This window comes from Mustela nivalis (assembly GCF_964662115.1).
Source record: "Mustela nivalis genome assembly, chromosome: 12".
NCBI classification, from domain to species: Eukaryota; Metazoa; Chordata; class Mammalia; order Carnivora; family Mustelidae; genus Mustela; species Mustela nivalis.
The window spans coordinates 68,998,315-69,021,581 of record NC_139031.1 but is presented as its reverse complement, the minus strand read 5'-3'; the positions used below and the strand labels follow the sequence as shown (position 1 = coordinate 69,021,581).

The 23,267-nt window shown below is 35.4% G+C and overlaps 1 protein-coding gene across 5 annotated transcripts in view; it reads left to right on the top strand.

Annotated features, from left to right (window-relative positions):
- Positions 1-23,267, top strand: part of ANKIB1 (ankyrin repeat and IBR domain containing 1) — a 261,525-nt gene that overhangs the window by 209,874 nt on the left and 28,384 nt on the right. For all 5 annotated transcript variants that reach the window (XM_082692603.1, XM_082692606.1, XM_082692602.1 and 2 more), the window contains 4 exons: positions 896-984; positions 5,976-6,120; positions 7,965-8,131; positions 22,528-22,616. In XM_082692603.1, coding sequence (XP_082548729.1) covers positions 896-984; positions 5,976-6,120; positions 7,965-8,131; positions 22,528-22,616 — 490 coding nt within the window. The remainder of the gene's footprint in view (positions 1-895; positions 985-5,975; positions 6,121-7,964; positions 8,132-22,527; positions 22,617-23,267) is intronic.

Genomic DNA, 23,267 nt, shown 5'->3' with positions numbered 1-23,267 from the left:
ATGAAAAAAAAATTGTATTTTCTTGAAAACACTTCTCATATATTGATAATTATGTATTTGTTTCAGAAAAGCTTTGGAGTGTATCATCTAGATACATTTTGATAATAAATGTTTGTTTTTTATTGAGAAACAGTATTGACAATTGTCTATATATATATATTTTTTGCCATTGTCTATATTGTTAATTGGCATAAAAATTGGTATACTGTTATAGGAAATTTTAACGTTTCTTTAATGGTTCATCCCCTCAAAATATGTGATAAAAATGAAAGCATTCTGGGTTTTATCTAGGCCTTCTTGGAAAATAAAATCCTACTTCTATTATTTGCTTCTGTAACATTGGAATGTATCCTTCTAATAAGTCATTGTTTAGAAGATACATAGTTTTGTAACAGGGTTCCTTGGGTAGAAATCCTTAAATTCCTACTCTGAATATCTGGAGTTTTTATCTTGAAAACACAACGTTGCTCTGTTTCTGTAGATTTTCTAGGATGAATATAGGCAAAAGGACATGATATTGAAGTGGTTATTTTGCAGTGGACAGTTTGATCTTGACCTGAATAGATTGTAATGGTTTGTTTCTTGTACTTTTTTTTTTCCCCAAATGCATAGTTGCTGATTAATACATAAATTTGGATTTTAAAAGTTTGACTTGTACATTAAACATTTAAGTCCCTTAATAGCTTATAATGAAGTAGGCATGGTATTTGTTATTCAATCAAAAATAGGTACACTGACTTTAACTTCCCTTACAACTTTGAAACACTTAACTTTATAGTTGCTGTGGGTTTTTTACTCACAGTATTTTTACCTTAAACCAATGAGAATAAATAAATATATCATTCTCTGTTCAGAGTATGATTTCATTTAAATCATTGCTCTTCTTCATTTCCAGTGTGACATTTGTATGTGCAGTATTTCTGTATTTGAAGACCCAGTGGATATGCCCTGTGGACATGACTTTTGTAGAGGTTGTTGGGAGTCGTGAGTATATGTGCAGCTTAGTATTTCTTACTGCATGCTAGCACTCTGATTTGGTAATAAAATTGCCTGCTTTAGATATTTAATGGTATGGATTATTCATACTGGTTTCACAGTTGCACTGAAATATACTGCACTGATAAGAAAGAATTTTTTTCTCATTTTTACCTCTTCACATTTATTCAGTAAAATTTAATTTCATAATTAATATTCTTTAGCTTAATGGAAGGTACTTTTGGAACAAAGCAGGTATATGGAAGTAAGTTTTCTTAGTATTTAATATACATTACACTTAATGTAATGTACATGCAAGCCTACACCTAAGTATCAAGAATTAGGGTTTTTTTATATTCTAAGAATTTGAAAGCATTTGTTTTATGCTTTCTCTAAATTTTTTGTAACAAGCAAATAAATAGCCTTTGAAATCTATAAGAATATGTATGTTTAAAATTCCTTCTCAATCAGTTCAAAGGTTGATGTCTCTTCTAGACGTGGTTGAGTACAAATGAGAAATTTCTTTTGTTTCTTGTGTTTGTCTCTAGTGTTCTTCCCATTATCTTGCTAAGATTTATATTCCCATGCCATCCATTAACTTTGCTGTAATGTTGCACTTTTCAAGACAGGTTTACAAATAAAATGAAGGAGAAGATCTATGTAGTTAATGAGCGATAGAGTATCATGTTATCTCTGGAGCACATAAATCCACTGACTAATAACCTAAGCAAAGCATGTCATTAGTAATTAAGGAAATCTGGTTTCAAACTATTCTTTTTCATGAAGTACTAGGTACCAAGTGTAGGGAGCTGGGGAATACTGTGTTGGGTGAGAGAACAAGAACCTGAGCAAATTTTCTGTTGTCCTAAACATATAATAACTTACATATAATAAGCTACATAATTGAAATAAATAATAAGCCTTGATATATGTACACACCCAAGAAACATTACCACAATCAAAAATTATCCCGAAAGTTTCCTTATTTCTCCTTAAAATCCTTCCCACACTTCTCTGTCTGCCTCCCTCACCCTCCCACTATTTCCTCCCTCCAATTTTTTAGACAGCCACTCATCTTTCTATCATTCTGGTTCATTTTGAGTACATCCTAAACCAGGATATAGGGGAAGATTTCATTTGGAGGGGAGAAATATTACTGCTTCTTAAAAAATCAGAATGAATGAGAGTATCTGGTCATTCTTTTTAAAACATAGACTAGACTTCACTCTGAATCTAATTAGATAAGATCATATCTTTACAGCTGATACAGGTAAACTGATTGCCAAGGGTCAGGTTTACAATCCAAACCTAACTGACCTAGTTGTAGGTACAGAAAATGTTCCACAGATATAGTACTTTATTTAGCTTAAAATTGTTAACTCTGTTGTATTAGGGAGTATTTTCTGGGTTCTACCAAGTTTGCTACTGTTGACGATGGTTTCTGTGTGAAAACTGAGTCTCCCCAAAGGATTTACTTGAAGTTTTTGAACTTCTATTTACCTCCCTCACCAAACTTATGTCCCAAGAACTATTTCCCATACTCATCACAGGCTAGCCATGAGAAATTTATGGTAAGATTTAAATTTGAAAGCTCTAATGATTATTTTCTGTATTACTTTATCAACCTACCCAGGATTCCCCTTTCATAATCCTGCTAGTAGTTCTTGTCAAATCAAGCAGCAAGAAAACAAATTCCAGGTTGGGTGATTTATACATTAAACCATTTTTAAATTAATTGCAGTGCTTTCATAGGCATATAGAAAAGAAACTTACTTGTTTAAGAAGCAGGCAAAAAATGTTAAAGGTCCTTAGATAGTTCAGAAACTCTCAATTTACTCTTCCCTACTCCATAATGTCATCAGTGCAGCCAGATGCTTTGAAGCATCTACTCCAAGCGCTTAAATGAAACAGAAATTACTGTTTTCTACCCAGCCTAGATTATCCTTCCTGCTACTTATTAGTTGTTGATTTAGGTAAATGGTAACATCCCTGTCCCTCAATTTCTTTATCTCTAAAATGGTGATAATAGTAAGTACATCATAGAGTTATTGTGAGTTTACTGTTAAATGGCTTAATATATGAAAAATGCTTAAAACAAACAGGGCCTGGCACATAGTTACTACTCAATAAATGGTAGTTATTATCCTCTTTCTAAGGATGACTGACCTTATAGATAAAAACATAGGTAAAATCTGCCCTAGATTTCTGCCAACTTTTTTCCTTGATATGATAAGCTCACTTAATTCATTTTCCAAGAAAGTCTACTATAAACCCAAGTCCAGGAAATCATTATGTGTGGTTACTGTTTCAGATCAAAATAGTTTCCCATGATAAATGCAGATAGGTCTACTTGTAGCTTGAACAATTTCCTAAGTGCTTTTCCTTGAGACAGCCACCATGCTTTGTTTGGTATGCAGCAGTAGAAATTCATTATGTTTACTTCCCAGTTCTTTTCACAAAATGCCCAAAAGATGTGTACTTGTGAGTTAAGATTTAATAAAATAAATAATCAATAAAATGTATTAGTAATTAACCAATAATTCATAATTTATATTACTCTATCAAGGGTATTCTTAAATGAAACTGGCTTTTTTTTTCCTTTCACTGCAAGTGCAAAGCAGTGAAGAATATATATAGTTTTAACACCATTGCCATGATTCATGCAGGTTTTTATTTATTTATTTATTTATTTGCTTGCTTGCTTGCTTATTTATTTAAAAACTAAAACAATTTTAATACCATTATGAAAATAGTTTTGACCTCATAAACCCCCTGAAAAGTCTCAGGTCCACAGATCATACTGTGAGAACAGCTCTATAGTATTTCCCTGAACACTTTATCCATCTTTATTTCTGCCAAGTTGTTTTTCTCAATACAGAATAATGCAGGTAATATTTACCGGTAACTAAGGTACAGAATGCCCTTCTGTTGGGGTATGTCAGAGTTTTGTGAAGTGTGTGTGGTTTTTGAATCATACTGAAAAATAGAGGGTAAGGTTTTAAACATGTTGAATTTTAAATGCACATGAGACATTTAAACAAAAGTACTATGTATGGTCAAGATCTGTAGCTAAGGAGGGAGATCTGGGCTTTAAATTTCAGAGTCATTAGCATATAGGTGGTAGTTTAATTTGGGAGTATTTAGATCACCCAGGAAGACTGAATGAAATGAGAAGCAGAAAGTTTTGGCATGAAAACCCCAGAGAACAGTAAAACGTTAAGTGATCAGGAGAGTGAAAAGCACTAGTGAAAAAGTTGAGTAAGAAACAACCAAAGGTAAAAAGAATGCCAGGGGGGATAATAAGTCCTAGAAGCCAGAGAAAAGAGAGAATCTGAAAGAAGGAACTATTTAGCAGTATCTGATGCTCCAGAGAAGTCAGGCCAGAAAAAAACTGAGATGTCTTGAATCCTTGAGCTAATGGGTAGTCTTAATGGCCTGTTGAGAGCTGGCCATTCAGTTTAGAGGTGATAAAAGCCAGAGTGTTGCTAGTTGAGAAGTGAATGGGATAGAGTTGAGGAATGACAAATCATTAAACTATTTCGTCAAGAAACTGGTGGGAAAGGAAAGTGGAGCTAAAAAGATCATTTAGTTGAGAAATGTTTGAGCGTAGGAAAAAAACTTGAGTGTATTGATTGTGCCAAAGACCGATGAGGAAGACAAAAAGACAGAGACAGAGAGAGGGGATAGGTTTCTGGATTGTGCAAATTCTGGAGCTGTCTGGAGTATTTACAGATTAGCTTGGGGTGTATAGGAGGAAGCCCTCTTTCACTGAAGGGAATAGTGAGAGGAAGGCAAAGATAGCTAAAGATATGGGTAGGTTCAGGATGTGGTAGGGAGGATATTAGAGAGGGCTCTGTTTTCTTTAAAGTGCCAGGATGGTACTGTGAGAGAAGGTGGAAATGGACCAGAGAGAGCAGATCTGATGAAGTCTCAGTTAGCTTGATTTTTTTTTTTTTTTTTGAATGCAGTTGAATTAAGACACTGAGAGAACCAAAGGGAAAATACTGCAGGCAGAATGGTCAAACTGTTGACGGTGATCACTAGAGAATGGTGACTTAGTTCCCTGGCTTTCCATATATTTCCTCTAGGTTTAAGTGTTAAATCACACTTCAAAAGCTAATTTGTTTCTTGTTTTTCTATAGAGAATATTAATAATAATAAAAATAAAACCCTGCTAAAATTTATAAATTCTTATTCTATGCCAGGCACCCAGCAGATACTCACACATTATATCATTTAATCTGTGTAACAACCCTCAAGAAGTGCTTATTATGACCTTCATTTTACAGATAGTGAAACTGAGGGACAGAACAGGTATATAAATTGTTGAAGATCATATGACTAGTAGTGGCAGACCTGGAATTCTCTAACTCAAAACCCTTCTCCTTAACCACTTGATTCACCTTAGGCTAGATTTCTGCCACTCTCCAGGATAACTTTTCCCTGCCTCAACTAGTGTGCCTAGATTAATACTTAATACTTATATAAATGAACTTAATACTTATATAAATGAAATATAAAGAGGTAGTCTTTTCTTCAAAAAGGTATGCTGTCTTCCAGTGCCACTCCCAAATCTCTTGGATTAGCCATTATTTGATTCTGTATAATTGCTCCTTTTTTTTAAAAGGTATAGAATATTGAGAATTGAATATGACCTTCCTAAACCACTCATTTCTGAAACTTGGATACTGTTTCAGATTTTTAGAGAGGATAAAGTAAAAGAAGAGCACTGTGAAAACATATATAAAAAACATAAATACAAGTATGTATATTCATATATGTGTGTATAAGTGAATGAATGGTTGGACAGGTAGTAAGTGTTCAATAAATAATGTTTTGAATTATATAAATCAGTGCATTACAACTGATATTTCATCCTTTGTTCATTGGTATTATTTTACTTATACTCTAACAGAAAATTTAGCATAAAGAAAAATTCATGGAATTTGCAAATAAATTATATTCTTCCCTTTTTTCTATCAATTGATAAATTTTATTAGGTTTTTGAATCTGAAAATTCAAGAGGGTGAAGCTCACAACATTTTCTGTCCTGCATATGATTGCTTCCAACTTGTGCCTGTGGATATCATAGAAAGTGTAGTTTCTAAGGAGATGGACAAACGATATCTACAGTTTGATATTAAGGTATGCTGCCAGTTATCCGATTTCATTTTCATTTTATGAAACCTGCATAACAGATTTTATTTAACTTTTTTGTTTTATTTTTAAAAACACATAAAATAATGGACTCTGATTTTGTCTCCCAGAAAAACTGCATGAAGGAATGGTGGCATGAATTAAAGTTTTAAGCAAAAGCATTTTTTTAAAAGATTTTATTTATTTGAGAGAGAAAGAGAGAACACATTTGCAAGAGCAGGAGGTGGGGCAGAAGGAGAGGGAGAAGCAGATTCCCCACTGAGGAGGAACCCCAACACCATGACTCAAGCCCAAGACATAGATCTTAACTGATTGAGCCAGTCAGGTGCCCCCACCTTTAAGAGCAGTTTTATTTATTCATTTATTATTTGTTTGTTTGTTTTAGAGAACGCATGCACATGTACATGTGAGTAGGGAGAGGGGCAGAGAAAGAGGGAGAAAGAATCCCAAACAGGTTCCACGCTCAGCACAGAGCCCAACATAGGGCTTGATCTCACAACTCTGAGATCATGACCTGAGCCAAAACCAAGATTTGGGCACTTAGAACTGACTGACTACCTACGCACCCTAAAGCATTATTTTATAGTTATGATAGATAAAATTAAAGTAAAAAATTGTAGTAGTAATTTACCAAACAACAAACAAACTTATTCAAAACTATTTACTCATTTGCCTGTTGGACTTTTGTAACTGATCAAGACAGTGTTCAGAGTAAATAATACCTATTTTTCAGTTTTCCAAAAGACATATTTTAGACTTCTAAATGTAAATATTCAGAAATAAAGATTATCAACTTGGAATGGGTTTTTTTCAAAGAATAGTTTCATATAATGAATTATAATGTTTCTTTTTTTCCTATATTTATTTTCATTTAAGAATTGTCCAGAAGTATGCAAGTTACTTTCTTGTGTGGTCTAAAAATTATACTTTGGGGATGCCTGGGTGGCTCAGTCAGTTAAGTGTCCGACTCCTGATTTCAGCTCAGGTCATGATCTTCAAGTCGTGGGATTGAGCCCCACGTCAGGCTCTGTGCACAGCAGGAAATCTGCTTAAGATTTTCTTTCTCCCTCTCCTTTTGCCCCTCCTCCCCTATAGTCATGCACGCTCGCTCCTTCTCTCTAAATAAAGAAAAAAAATGTGCAAATTTTTTGTAGTCTAAACCTATGACATATGGACTTTTCAAAAAGATGTCCTGCTGTTTCATAACAAAACATCATAATCTGGATTTTTATGTATTACTGGGGTATCATTTAGAAATTTACAGTACTAATACAACTAATACTCATATAATTATTTTCCATCAGAAAAGCAGCAGATTGTATGAGAAAACATTTTTTTTTAAAGATTTTATTTATTTATTTGACAGAGATCCCGAGTAGGCAGAGAAGCAGGCAGAGAGAGAGGAGGAAGCAGGCTCCCTGTTGAGCAGAGAGCCCGATGTGGGGCTTGATCCCAGGACTCTGGGATCATGACCAGAGCCAAAGGCGGAGGCTTTAACCCACTGAGCCACCCAGGCGCCCCGTAAACATTTTTAAATTATGTATTTTCTGTGTGAATAATTGTATTTTTGCTTGATCATCATTACCTGGTTTTTAGATTAAAGAAAACATAAATTTAAAAAGTCACATTGTTTCTAAGGTAATTATGTCTTTTTTCCTTCTTACTATAAGTTCCATACTTTTTGGTACTATTTTTAAGTATCTCTTGAAACTGATTTCTCCTTGTTTTTTAGTTCCCCCTTTTTCCCCTCTAAAGTAAATTGACATGAGATATGCTCTGAGAATTAAGAGTTAAAATATTTCTGTTATGTTTTATTATTGCTGTTTCAACAGGCCTTCGTTGAAAATAATCCTGCCATTAAATGGTGTCCTACTCCAGGTTGTGAAAGAGCAGTCAGACTTACAAAACAAGGGTCAAATACATCTGGGTCTGATACACTCAGCTTTCCCTTGCTCAGAGCTCCTGCTGTGGACTGTGGAAAAGGACACCTCTTTTGCTGGTCAGTATAAGAGAAGTTGGAATCAGCCTAATCCCCTTTCTCACAGCTTTTAAAGAGACTTAAACAGAATTAGGTCTTTAGAGTGTAGTATATTTGATATCATTCTTATTAATTTAAAAAATGGGTGATGTGATGAATAGTCATAATTTATATTTATTTTGTACTTGATGTGTACCAAGCATTATGCCAGATATTTTCATATATTGAATTCTCTCAACAGTGCTATGAGTTCAGTATTGTTACTACACCCATTTTACAGATAAAGAAACTCAGGCATAGAGAAGTTGCCCAGGGATATGCAGCTAAGAAATGGCAGACATGGAATTAGAACCAAGCTCTGATTCTAGAACCCATGCACTTAAATTCTAGTAACAAATTGCTAAGAATAGACTAGAACATGTTTAGAACTTAAATTTTTTCTTAAAATTGAAGACTCTAGCAGTGATTCTTTTTTTTTTTAATATTTTATTTATTTATCTTACAGACAGAGATCACAAGTAGGCAGAGAGGCAGGCAGAGAGAGAGGAGGAAGCAGGCTCCCTGCTGAGCAGAGAGCCTGAGGTGGGGCTAGATTCCAGGTCCCTGGAATCATGACCTGAGCCAAAGGTAGAGGATTTAACCACTGAGCCACTCAGACGCCCCAACTCTAGCAGTGATTCTTAACTGTGGATGTCTAGAATTAACTAAGACCCATTTTCCCAAATTTTCACTGTAGGCCCCAACAAGTTAAATTTTTGATGTACTAGGTTTTGGAGTAGGGCCCCCAAAAAGAGGCTTGTAGGAGGTTCTAATGCACAGTCCTAGCTAAGAATCAGTTTGTATGTCTTGTGTTTTTTAACTGTATGTCTATCAGCACTCTGCTTTATTCAGAGTAGATTCAATAATTAACTGTTGGGGGTTTTTTTTAGGTAATTAAATGATCAGAAAAAGAATAGCGTTTGTTCTTCTTTTCTCTCATTTCCAGATTTATCACATATGCAAGGGTATACTTTAGATGGATTTAAGACTACTTACTTACTTACTTATCAGAAACCAAAGTCAAATTATAGCACTGCTATACTAAAAAGGCATAGTTATAGAAATAATCCTATCCTGAAAGGTCTATTACTTGCCATCATCATCATTATCATAAGCTAAAAATATTTCTTGAATTGCCAGTCTATATATAGCAGTGAACTCTCTAGGTCAGGTGTCAGAAAACTACTGTTCCCCACCAATTTTTATTGGAATACAGCCATACCCATTTGGGCCAGTTTATTTTCTGTGGCTGCTTTCAGACCGTGGCAACATTATGTAGTTCTGACAGAAACCATATGGCCTACAAAACTGCCCAAATATTTACCATTTGGTTCTTTACAGAAGAAGTTTGCTAGACTTCTGTGCTAGGTGCTTGAATGAACTGATTGATGAAAGGAAAATCATATTGACTACTATGATGACTAAATCAGTCCCAGCAAGTAAAATAGCAACAGAATAATAGGTTATATCCACGTGCCTTATAGTAATTTTTCAAAACATTTACAAGACAAATTCATAATTTTTAGTTTTACATGTTTTACTGTTTACTGATTGGTTCTTAACTCTACCTCAGTGCCTCACCAGAAGAGGTCAGGATCTAGCTCAGAAGTACAAGTGAGTGAATGAATACACATGAGCTTAATTGTTCATAAATATATAGTCCTTAGATGAATATAAACTCACTTTACTATAACATAAGAATATTGAAGTTAAAAAATAAAGAAGCTTCCTCTTTGAGATGGTGTGGAGTTTCTTCCAAAATTTAAGCTCATGTGCCTAAGGCACCCCACTATGTGTACCCTGTGCATCTAAAGTGATACTAAGCAGAGGAGCCTGGGTAGCTCAGTGGGCTAAACAACTGACCTCCTCTCATGTCATGATCTCAGGGTCTTGGAATGGAGTCCTGTGTCATAGGCTCCACGCTCAGTGAGGAGTCTATGTGACCCAATCCGCCCTCCACACCCGCCCCCTACTTGTGCACTCTCTCTCCCTTACACTCTCTCTGTCTCTGTCTTGCTCTCTCAAGTAAATAAATAAAATGTTTATTTAAAGAAATGGAAAATATAAATTAGTAAAAACACTTAGAAGTAAGGAGAAGAGAACATTTGCTAAGATCAGAGAATAATAAAGTTTTAAAAGGAAAAGAACCACCTGTGATTAGCATTCTCTTATTAAGCTATGTGGTTTTTGTGGTCTGGCTTACCAGCTTTTACTACAGATGAGCTTTCACTCCTTGATTATGTCACAAGTAATAAGTTTGGTTTGACTAAACATGACAGAACTAGTGGAAAAACCTACCAATATAGATTAAGCTTTAAAAGCTATATGAATCAATCTGTAAGTATATATTATCATGATATAAATGTACATTTCTAGACCAGTGTTTGGAGAAATATATTCATTTATTCTTTCTCACATCCTAAAATATTGGGTTGGTTATAGTCAAGATTCATTGGCGACCGTATACTAAAACCACAGGCCCTCTGTTGAATTTTATCCTGGTTCAGGGGACCTGTGAATGGCCACATGGATTCAGGGCCACATTTGGTAATTATTTACTCTTTCTCCTATTGGTGAGAGTGGTAGAGAGCATAACAAATAGAATCATTTTCTGGATGTAACAATTCCAATTCTAAATCCTATTCTAGAATTTTTACATCGCCTGCTTCATCTCTCTAGGCATTAATTTGCAGTCTCTGTTTTTACATTCTTACCTTCCTACTCTTATTTATGTAGTGTAAGAGCTTTACCTATAAGGAGAGAAATTTCTAAGAATTTAAAAAAAAAAAATGAAATTCTAAGAGTTCTACTGCCCTTATCTACTATTTCAAAGAGAGGCAAAATCTGCTATATGTAAAAGGAAGCTTTATAAGAGATATCTTTATAAAATAAAGGCATATGATTCTGGGTTTTGCTTCTTTCTTTCCCCAGAAAACTCAGAAATACTCAGAAATATTCTCTAAAGATGATTATAAAAACCACAAGAAAAGGCACTAATAGCTCCCTTTTTTTAAGAGCTGCGTGTGACAGAATGAATTGAGAGCCATCCCCAAGGGATGTGTGCCTGGATATAACCAAACATATTTATTGATAAGAGGAAAGGTAGGAGTAGACATTTCCCTTCCCACCACAGTTTAGCCCTTTCTCTTGTCATTTGTTTTCACCCACCACTTCTTTGCCCTTATTAACTGAACGTAGAATACTTTCTCCCCCTAGCCTATATAATTGTATTTTGTCTGATTTGACTATATTACCCCTGGACATTGTTCATAACGTGAGCCAATGACCATCTCCCCTCTGTTTTTATTAAATAGAATATGCTACTTTGTAACTTCTGTGCCCTCTGAGCAAACTCCAAATGTTTCTTCTCTGAAGCAACTCCTTAAAGATTTGCTCTCAGGGGCACCGGGGTGGCTCAGGCATTTAAGCATTCAACTCTTGATTTTGGCCCAGGTCATGATCTCAGGGTCCTGGGATCAAGCCCCACATCAGACTCTGCACTCTGCACGGAGTCTGCTTGTCCCTCTCCTTCTGCCCCTCCCCCTGTTTGTGCTCTCTTTTTGTCTCTAAAAAATAAATAAAATCTTTTTAAAAATAGAAAATAAAATAAAGATTTGTGGTCAGAAATACTTAATACCACCCAAATTCTGTTCTATGAAGAGAGGAATTCAAATTTAACCTTAGGTATAGTGGCCATTTCCCTCCTCTGTTATCTCAGAGTATCCCCACTCCCTTCAGTCACAAGCATTGCCCCTGGAAATGGAGAAACTTAAATGGAATTCATCTCTTCTAAATCCATAGACAGTCAAATGTATTTTAGAGTTATTCAATAAAATTGACTGGCATGAATATTCTAAAAACAGTACTGTGTGGTTTTTAATGTATCAACCAGCTGTGGAACATTTATTTAGTGAACTATGCAAAGAAACCTATAAAATAGTGTCACCATCACCATGAGACAGATTGAACCCAGTAAGATTTGGATTATAGAGATACAACTGATAAGAAATCCCAGCCATCAGGTTTCTAGTCCACTGAAGTTTCCAGTGAATCAGAATATAGTGTGCAGACTTGTCAGGAATTTGGGAAATTTTACAAGTGAATGTGTATTAGTGCATTAATACTATCATCAGCTCGTTCTGTTTTCCTCCAATATCCACAGTAAGGATTTTGATAAAGTCTTCTTTCCTGTTAGGAACATGAATCTTGATTGAGTTAAAGCATAGTTTCATGCTTCATCTCCCCCCACAGACTTCACAGACAGTGGACTCTTTAGGAGTCCTCTGGGCAAAATAAATGTTGTTGTTGTTTGAGGGCCCCAACAGTTGAGTCTCCTCTTGTCTTATAAAATTAGAATCTCAGTTCCTTAGCTCTGGTTCAGGAAAACAATGTTTCCAGACTGGCAATATTTAACTATTTGTGTATCAGAGTCCTGCCAACAAGCAGAACTTATTCCCCTACTTGTCCTAGGCCCAGAAATGAAACTTGATATTTATTTGATAGAAACTGATCATAAGACCCTATTTAAATATCACATCTACTCTATACAAAGTATCGTGCTCACCTAAATAAATACTGTTGAAAGTTCAGTTGTATCAAGTTTCAGTGGAGCAGGTGATTGACATTAATTGAAGACACAGGGCCTACATTTGGAGACTTAACTGCCACTAACTCGCTGTGTGACTTGTTGATAAACAAGCATCCTCCCTTATAATACAGTAATATACTTGAGGCCTTTGTAACTGATGCAGTCAGCACAAAATGTACTACTTCCAAAGCCAAACTATTTGAATTCGAATCTCAGCTCATCTGCTTGCTATCATTGTGACCTTTAGCAGAGTACTGAGCCTCTCCATGCATGTAAAAGGGGGATAATAGTACCAATTTCAAAGAATTGTTACGTGGATTAAATGAATTGGTGTGTGTAAGGAATTACAACATTGACGGATATTTTCAAAAATATTAGTTCTTGTTTGTTTAGAGAGAGAGAAAGAGAGGTGGGAGGTGGGACAGAGAAAGGAAGAGAATTTTAAGCAGGCTTCATACCTAGTATGGAATCCAGTGTGGGGCCGAGTCTCACAAACCTGAGATCATGACCTGAGCAAAATTAAGAGTTGGATGCTTAACTTACTGAGCCACCCAGGTGCCCCAAAGATACTAGTTTTTTAAAATTGTAATTTTTAGTTAACTTGTTAATTAAGGGAGAAAGTTGTCTAAAGGAGAATCATAAGTATTTACTTACACAGGACGGGTCAATAATAAAGTTCTAATTTCAGTGAACTGAAATTGTCAACTTTTTTTAAAGAGGGAGGTGTTACTTTTTTTTTTTTTTTAACTGTACTAGAAACGTAATGTGATAAAAATTGTTACAACAGCAATCATATTACAGTGCATAAATGTATCGAAGTGACACACTGTATACTTTAAATTCATACAATGTTACATGTCAAATTTATCCCAAAAAATTTGGGGGAAAAAAACTTTTTTAAGATTTTAATTCTTTGTTAGAGAAAGAGCAGAAGTTGGGGGAGCAGCAGGCAGAGGGAGAGGGAGAAGCCAGCTCCCTGCTGAGTAGAGATCCTGATGTGGGGCTCAATCTCAGGATCCTGGAATCATGACCTGAGCCAAAAGGCAGCCAAAGGCAAACACTAAACTCAACCACTCAGGCACCCCAAGAAAAAAAATTTTTAATTAAAAGCTTACATAAATGAAGTGTTTTGATCATTTTTTCAAAATATTTTATAACATTTTATAATAAATTTTCTCCACCTACTTATGTTTTTAATCCAATTAATTAACATATAATATATTATTAGTTTCAAAGATAGAAGGAAGTTAGTAATGGTTCAGTCTTATATAATACCCAGGGTTCATTACATCATGTGCCCTCTTTAATGTCCATCATCCAGTTACTCCATTCCCTACACCCCTGCCCTCCAGCAACCCTGTTTGTTTCCTATGATTGAGAGTCTCTTATGGTTTTCTCCCTCTCTGATTTTGTCTTGTTTTATTTTTTTTCCTCTTCCCCTATAATCCTGTTTTGTTTCTTAAATTCCACATCTGAGTGATAATTGCCTTTCTCTGTTTGACTTTTTATCTTAGCATAATATCCTCTAGTTCCATCGCGTCGTTGCAAATGGCAAGATTTCATTTTTTTTGATGGCTGAGTAGTAGTCCATTGTGTATGTATGTGTATGCACATGTATATGTGTATATACACACTACATCTTTTTTATCCATTCATCTTTTTATGGATATCTGGGCTCTTTCCATAGTTTGCTCTTGTGGACATTGCTGCTGTAAACGTTGGGGTGCGGATGCCCCTTTGGATCACTATATTTGTATCTTCAGAGTAAATACCCAATAATGCAGAAATTGTCAACTTCTTGGTGGGAATTTCTCATCAGATTATGAAACTTTATAGAAGATTTTTCATTTTCCAAAATCCTTTGGAGCCACTGTATATTCCTGCCAATGATTGTGCATATTCAAAAATTTTCAAGGAAAGAGCCTTTCTTTAATCTTTTGATATTAGTTAACCATTAGTTAACATCCTTAGTTAAGGATTTTATATTAGACAATCTTTTTTTTTCCTTTATAACAAAGCACTTTTTCTCTTAGTGAACCCATTCTATTGGTGTGTCTAAATTTCAGTGGACTGTGTGGCAAAATTCTTCTTATAGTTTCCTTGTTTTTAGTGACATTTTGAGGTGCAGTCTCGACAAGCACCAGGTCTGTCAGAATACTTGTCACCAGTCATCTGTGTCATGGTTAAAACTTTGTTAAGGAATTATATTCCAGTCTCTTTATTACTTGTCTCAGAATAACATCTCTCCCTGCACGTGACATAATTCAGATTATCAATCACATAATGTCTGGTAGCATTGTTATTACCATACTTTAAAGTAGTTGGGCGTATTTTCCCAAATACCTTAGTTTTAAGAGGCAACCTCTAGCTCCCTTTTTAAATTTATAGTCATTGGTCTAACTTCTTTTTTATGTAAAAAGCCTCTCCTTTTTATACCCACTGTTAGCATTGCGTTGGAAACGGCTGAATTAGAACATTCAGAAGTGATCCTGCTAATTGGGCTAGCACCTAAGGAAGCAGCAGGTCTGTGTCCTCCTGTGAGGTTCTGGAAAAGAAAATCTTTCGCTGTGTAATGCAACACAAGCTCAGAGACCAAACATACCAATAAGCAGTTATGCTCTTTTGAAGAAATAGCATTTATTTTTCAGACTCCATTTGAAAAACTGGGCTTTCCTCTCCACTGCCTCTCCCTCTGAGTATTTTCTCAGTTCTGTCAGAAAATGTCCCAACACCAGAGCCAGTCATATAGGTATTGATTCTAGTAGGTAAAAAAAATATTCAATATGTTTAATCTTCAGGGGGAAAACTCTTAAAATTAATGGAAATATTTTATTTCATTGACTTTATTTGTTTTAGATACTGCAGATATAGAAGTCTATTTTACACCCAAATTTTTTTAGTAAGTAATGAGAAATCTAGATTCTGTATTCCTACATGTATTCTCAAGCACCATATGGAAACACTATTCCTAGATCTGTGGCATATTTTTTACTCTGGTGTAAGCTAGTATATGTGCCAAATAAAATTAACAGTTATCACCGATATTCCTTCAATTTCTGGGAAGCAGAGCTTATTTTAATATGTACTAAAGCAAATGTAATATATCTACTTCCATTTTTTTAACTTCCATTTTTAATCAACTCAGTATTTTTTGAATGACTGTTAAGTTACCACTGAGTTACTAAGAAACATTATAAAACAGCAGTTATGGAAAAAATTTCCCAAATGCCAGATTCAGTAATGTCAGAAATTGAAGCAAACAAATTACTGTTTCAAGATAATTGTTTTTTTTTTTCTTCAAAACATTTTAAGTATATAATTCAGTGGTATTAAGTACATTTCTAATGTGTAGAACCATTTCCTATCCATTTACAGAACTTTTACCTCATACCAGAGAGAAACTAACCATTCAGCAATGACTCCCCATCCTCCCTTAACCCCTTAGCAGCTGGTAACCACCAGTCTACTTTCTGTCTCTGTAAATTCCCTGTTCTGGATCTCTGATGTAAGTGGAACCATATGATATTTTTCTTTTTGTGTCTTATTACACATAGCATAATGTCTCAAGATTCATCCATGTTGTAACATAAATCAGAATTCATTCCTTTTTATGGCCTACTAATATTCCATTGTGTGTGTATATGCCATATTTTATGTATCTGCTCATTTGTTGATGGACACATGGGTTGTTAACCATATTCTGGCTGTTTTCTGACTGTTTTGAACACGGGTGAGAAAGTTTTTAGTCATTGATTTCAGTTCTTTTAGGCATATCCCTAGGAGTGGAATTGATAGATCATGTAATAATTCTATGTTTTATATTTTGAGGAACTACCAAACTGTTCTCCATAGCAACTGCATCATTTTAGATTCCTACCAGCACTGCATAAGGGTTCCAGTTTCTCCATATGTTCCCAACACTTGTTGTCTTCCAGTTTTCTAATAGTAGCTGTTTTAATGGGTTAAAGTAAAATGTTAAGATTTTTTTAAGTTTTTTTTTAATTTTTTAAAAAATTTTTAAATATTTTATTTATCAAATTATTTATTTATTTATTTATTTGACACAGAGAGAGAGGGGGGGAATATAAGGGAGAGAGAAACAAGTTCAGGGGGAGAGGGAGAAGCAGACTTCCTGCTGAGCAGGGAGCCCTACAGAGGGCTTGATCCCAGGACCCCAAAATCATGACCTGAGCCAAAGGCAGATTCTTAACCCACTGAGCCACCCAGGTACCCTGTTATATTCTTAATATAGTAAAATATTGCTTCTTAGTTTGTAAGACTTAACTTCATTAGCAGGGTGTCTTAACAGACTTTAATTTTGCAAATATCTTTGTTTAAAATAACACATCATGATGGTGATTATGATGATGGAACTTACAGATTGGTTTTACTCCCGCCTCAAAATGACATTTTGTTATTTACTGTAAAATTTCCTTTGTACTACAGAATATACCATCACATTGAATTAAAATAAGTAATTTGTAAATTCCTTAGTGCTTTTTAATGTTTGATTTCTATATAGCTATAGAAGAATGTAAAATCAAGTTACAAATGATAAATTGATGTGTTTCTTATTTAAATCTTGCCAAATTCCAGTGAGACAGAAAATTGGGATTCAGCAAACTCAAAAGTAAATTAGATTATCCTGTCACTTGGAGATTTTAACGTGAGGTAACAAAAAGAATGTGATGTAATCAAAAGAAAGGTAAAGTAGTCATCCTTCTATCACCCAAACTAGATTTTAAACCAAAGACTGTAATAAGAGATGAAGAAGGACATTATATCATAATAAAGGGGTCTATCCAACAAGAAGATCTAACAACTTTAAATATTTATGCCCTTAACTTAGGAGCAGCTAAATATATAAATCAATTAATAACAATGAGACTCATTGATAATAATACAATAATAGTAGGGGACTTTAACACCCCCCACACAGCAATGGGCAGATCCATCTAAGCAGAAGATGAGCAAGGAAATAAGGACTTTGAATGACACACTGGATCAGATGGACTTAACAGATATATTCAGAGCATTTCACCCTAAAGCAGCAGAATGCACATTCTTTCAAGTGCACATAGAGCACTCTCCAGAATAGATCACATTTTGGGTCATAAATCAGGTCTCAACCAGCACAAAAAGATTGAAATCATACTATGCCTGTTTTCAGACCACAATGCTATGAAACTTGAACTCAACCACAAGGAAAAATTTGGAAGGGCCCCAAATACATGGAGATTAAAGAATATTCCACTAAAGAATGAATGGGACAACCAGGAAATTAAAGAATTTTTTAAAAATGCAAAAGCAAATGAAAGTGAAAACACAACAGTTCAAAATATTTGAGATGCAGCAAAGGCAGCCCTAAGAGGGAAGAATATTTGCAATACGGGCCTTCCTCAAGAAGTAAGAAAAGACTCACATGGGGGCTTAAGTGGGTAGGAGAAGAATCAATGAAACAAGATGGAATTGGGAGGGAGACAAACCATAAGTGACTCTTAATCTCACAAAACAAACTGAGGGTTGCTGGGGGGAGGGGGTTTGGGAGAAGGGGGTGGGATTATGGACATTGGGGAGGGTATGTACTTTGGTGAGTGCTGTGAAGAGTGTAAACCTGGTGATTCACAGACCTGTACCCCTGGGGATAAAAATATATGTTTATTTAAAAAAAAAAAAAAAGAAGAAGTAAGAAAAGACTCAAATATGCAATCTAACCTTACACCTAAAGGAGCTGGGAAAAGAACAACAAATAAAGCCTAAATGTAGCAAGAGAAGAGAAATAAGATTAGAGGAGAAATCAATGATACAGAAATTTAAAAAAAAAAAAAAAGATAGAAAGAAATAGACCAGATCAACAAAACTAGGAGCTAGTTCTTTGAAATAATTAATAAGATTGATAAACCCCTGGCCAGACTTATCAAAAAGAAAAGAGAAAGGACCCAAATAAATAAAATTGTGAGTGAAAGCGGAGAGATCACAACCAGCACTGCAGAAATACCAATAATATAAGAGAATGATATGAGCAATTATATGCCAACAAATTAGGCAATCCAGAAGAAATGAATACATTCCTAGAAACATAATCTACCACAACTGAAAGAGGAGTAAATAGAAAACATGAACAAACCAGCAAAGAAATTGAATCCATAATCAAAAATCTTCCAACAAACAAGAGTCCAAGGCTGGATGACTTCCCAGGGGAATTCTACCAAACATTTAAATAAAAATTAATACCTATTCTTCTGAAGCTGTTCCAAAAAATAGAAATAGAAGGAAAACTTCCAAACCCATTCTCTGAGGCCATAATTACCTTGATCCCCAAAACCAGACAAAGACCTTACTAAAAAGGAGAATTATGATCAAAATTCCTGATGAACATGGATACAGAAATTCTCACCAAGATACTAGCTAATGTGGTCCAACAGTACATTAAAAGGACTATTCACCACAACCAAGTGGGATTTATCCCTGGGCTGCAGGGGTGGTTCAACATCCACAATCAATCAGTGTGACGTACCACAGTACTAAAAGAAAGGATAAGAACCATTTAAACCATATGACCAAAAGCATTTGACAAAGTATAGCATCCTTACTTGAGAGGATGTAGGAAAAGAAGGAACATAATAGGGAACCATGTAGGGAAAGAGGGAACATTCTTCAACATCATAAAAGCCATATAAGGAAGACCCACAGCAAGTATCATCCTCATAGGGAAGAACTTTTCCCCTAAGATCAGGAACATGACAAGGATATCCACTCTCACCACTGTTGTTCATCATCATAGTGGAAATCCTGGCCTCAGCAGTCAGACAGCAAAAAGAAATAAAAGGCATCCAAATCAACAAAGAAGTCAAACTTTCACTCTTCACAGATGACATGATACTTTATGTAGAAAACCCAAAAGACCCCAGAAAAATTGCTAGTACTGATACAGGAATTCAGCAGAGTTGCAGGATATAAAATCAACACACAGAAGCCTCTTGTATTCCTATACACTAACAGTGAAATAGCAGGAAGAGAAACCAAGGAATCAATCCCATTTGCAATTGCACCAAAAACCGTAAGATATCTAAGAATAAATCTGACCAAAGAGGCAAAGGATCTGTACTCAGAAAACTATAGAAGACTCATGAAAGAAGTTGAAGAAGACACACAGAAATGGAAAAACAGGGGCGCCTGGGTGGCTCAGTGGGTTAGGCCACTGCCTTCGGCTCAGGTCATGATCTCAAGGTCCTGGGATCAAGTCCCTCTCACTCTCTCTGTATGCCTCTCTGCCTACTTGTGATCTCTGTCAAAGAAATAAATAAAATCTTTTTTAAAAAATGGAAAAACATTCCATGCTCATGGATTAGAAGAAAAAATATTGTTAAAATATCCATGCTATCCAAAGCAATCTACACATTCAGTGCAATCCCTATCAAAATACCACCAGCATTTTTCACAGAGCTGGAGCAAATAATCCTAAAATATGTATGGAATCAGAAAAAAGACCTCGAATAGCCAAAGGAATGTTGAAAAAGCAAACCAAAGCTGGTGGCATCACAATTTTGGATTTCAAGCTCTCCAAAAAATGGTGTTGAGAAGATTGGATAGCCACGTGCAGAAAGACAAAAAGTGGACCACTTTCTTACAGCATACACAAAAACAAATTTAAAATGGATGAAAGACCTAAATGTGAGACAGGAATCCATTGAAATCCTAGAGGAGAATAGAGACAGCAACCTCTTTGACCTCAGCTGCAACAACTTCTTGCTAGGCACGTCTCCAAAGGCAAGGGGAACAAAAGCAAAAATGAACTATTGGGATTTCATCAGGATTAAAAAGCTTTTGCACAGCAAAGTAAATAATCAACAAAACTAAGACAGCCTACAGTATGGGAGAAGATACTTTCAAACGAAATATCAGATAAAGGACTAATATCCAAGCTCTATAAAGAATTTATAGAACTCAATACAAAAAAAAAAAAAAACCCGCAGTCAAGAAATGGTTAGAAGACATTAACAGACTTTTCTCCAAAGAAGACATACAGATGAGCAATAAACACATGAAAAATGCTCAACATCACGGGAAATACAAATCAATGAGATACCACTTCACACTAATCAGAATGGCTAAAATTAACAACTCAGGAAATGGCAGATGTTGGTAAGAATGTGGAGAAAGGGGAACATTCTTACAGTGTTGGTGGGAATGCAAGCTGGTGCAGCCACTCTGGAAAGCAGCATGGAAGTTCCTAAAAAAGTTGAAAATAGGGGCGCCTGGGTGGCTCAGTGGATGAAGCCTCTGCCTTCGGCTCAGGTCATGATCTCAGGGTCCTGGGATCAAGCGCTGCATCGGGCTCTCTGCTCAGCAGGGAGCCTGCTTCCCCCTTCTCCCTCTGCTTGCCTCTCTGTCTACTTATGATTTCTCTCTCTGTCAAATAAATAAAATCTTAAAAAAAAAAAATTGAAAATAGATCTACCCAAAGACCCAGCAATTGCACTATTAGGAATTTACACAAAGGATACAAACATAGTGATCTGAAGAGGCACCTGCATCCCATTGTTCATAACAACAGTGTCCACAATAGTCAAACTGGAAAGAGCCCAGATGTCCATTGACAGGTGAATGGATTTAAAAAATGTAGTACATTTCTACCATAGAGTATTACTTAGCTATCAAAAAGAATGAAATCTTGCCATTTGCAATAATTTGGAAACTAGAGGGTATTATGCAAAGGAAAATAAATCAGAGAAAGACAAATACCATATGATTTCACTCATATAATTTAAGAAACAAAAAGATGGACATAGGGGAAGGGAAGGAAGAATAAAATAAGATAAAAACAGAAAGAGGCAAACTATAAGAGTCTCTTAACTGTAGGGAACAAACAGCGTTGCTGGAGGGGAGTGGCGGTGAGATGGCGTAACCAGAAGATGGGCATTAAAGAGGGAACTTGAAGTAATGAGCACTGGGTGTTGTATGCAACTGATGAATCACTAAATTCTACCCCTGAAACTAATAATACACCATACGTTAACTAAATAGAATATAAGTTTTTAAAAAAAATTTTATGTGTTTTATGACATCTGTTTTCTTCCAAATTAATGTAAAAATTAATTTCATTTTTTCCCTTTTGTATAATGGAGTTGGTTTGCGGTATAACAAATCGGGATTAAGACTCCACTCAGTGATTCTGCACTTAATGTGAACAAAGCACATGATGATGATGCCAGCCTTCAGAAAGTATATAAATAGAAGGGAAACCATCAGATCATTACCATAGCATACAATAACTAATATAGTTGGGTAGAGGTAACAGTACAAAAACAAGAAAACTAAGTCAGATTGGGAAAATGCAGAAGCGTCATGGGGTAAGTTTGATAACATGTAGATTCTAATTAGTCTTGATGGGCCTGCTCTTTGGGACATTTAAAGAGTTCCTGAGTGGCGGCAAGGCTGCTTGCCCAGAGAACAGACAGTGAGTACAAGAATTTAAAGTATAGTGAAGACAGACCCTAACGGATAAAAAAAAAATCTTATGGCTCTTCTAGCATGCAAAAGTAAATTACAGATATTAGGTAATCTATTTTGAATGTTTTAACAATGTGTAAATGAACATATTGATTAGAAAAACAAGTGGGACCTGGTGGTAACACTTTCAGTTCTTCTATTGAAATGCTTCTCTCCCTGGTCACTGTGCATCAGTTTTCTTAACCTTAAAATTGGAAGAGTACTTTCCATCTGTTTTTTCACCTTGATGTTGATAAAGAATTTTTTTTAATTGCCTCTTCTATGTTTTCCTCCTTAGGGAGTGCCTTGGTGAAGCACATGAGCCTTGTGACTGCCAAACATGGAAAAATTGGCTACAAAAAATAACTGAAATGAAACCAGAAGAACGTAAGGGGAATCTTAGATAGCTATACTATATTATATTATATTATACTATATATATGTTCTCATAGCATTCAAAAGATAATGTGGCCCTATTACTTAAAGTCTTCATTAAGTAAGTTTTCGAGTTCATTAATGCTATAGCTCTCCAGTTTAACGTTAAACCTCTAACTAACACTCTTTTGGACATCACAAGGTTTTTGCACTGGGGAATCACAGACAGATTCCATGTTTCTAACTGACTGTTTTCAGTTAAGATAAACAGGGTAAACACAGGCCACATTGAAGCCCTTCTCCCACAACCACTCCCCTTTATCCTGGGTTGGACCAGCTAGTCTTTTTGTACCTCAAGGGAGGAAAAGTATAAACTGTACAGAGAGGAAGCGTCTTATTTCCCTAGAAACTTCCAGTAGATGATAAGTTAATTTCTTGGCATTGGCATTGTGTGGCTCTGTAGATTTACTTACTTTAAATAGCATGTCTAACTATTTTTACTATATTTATTCTAGAGAAATGATTCGAAATGGTGTTAGTAATCCCATTTTGTAGATGAAGTAATTAATACTTAGATTGGATTGCGTGACATCAAAGACTGGGCATGTGCCTGGAAACAGTGGATTTTAATTAGCCTTTCTAATAGCAAATCCTGCATTTAAC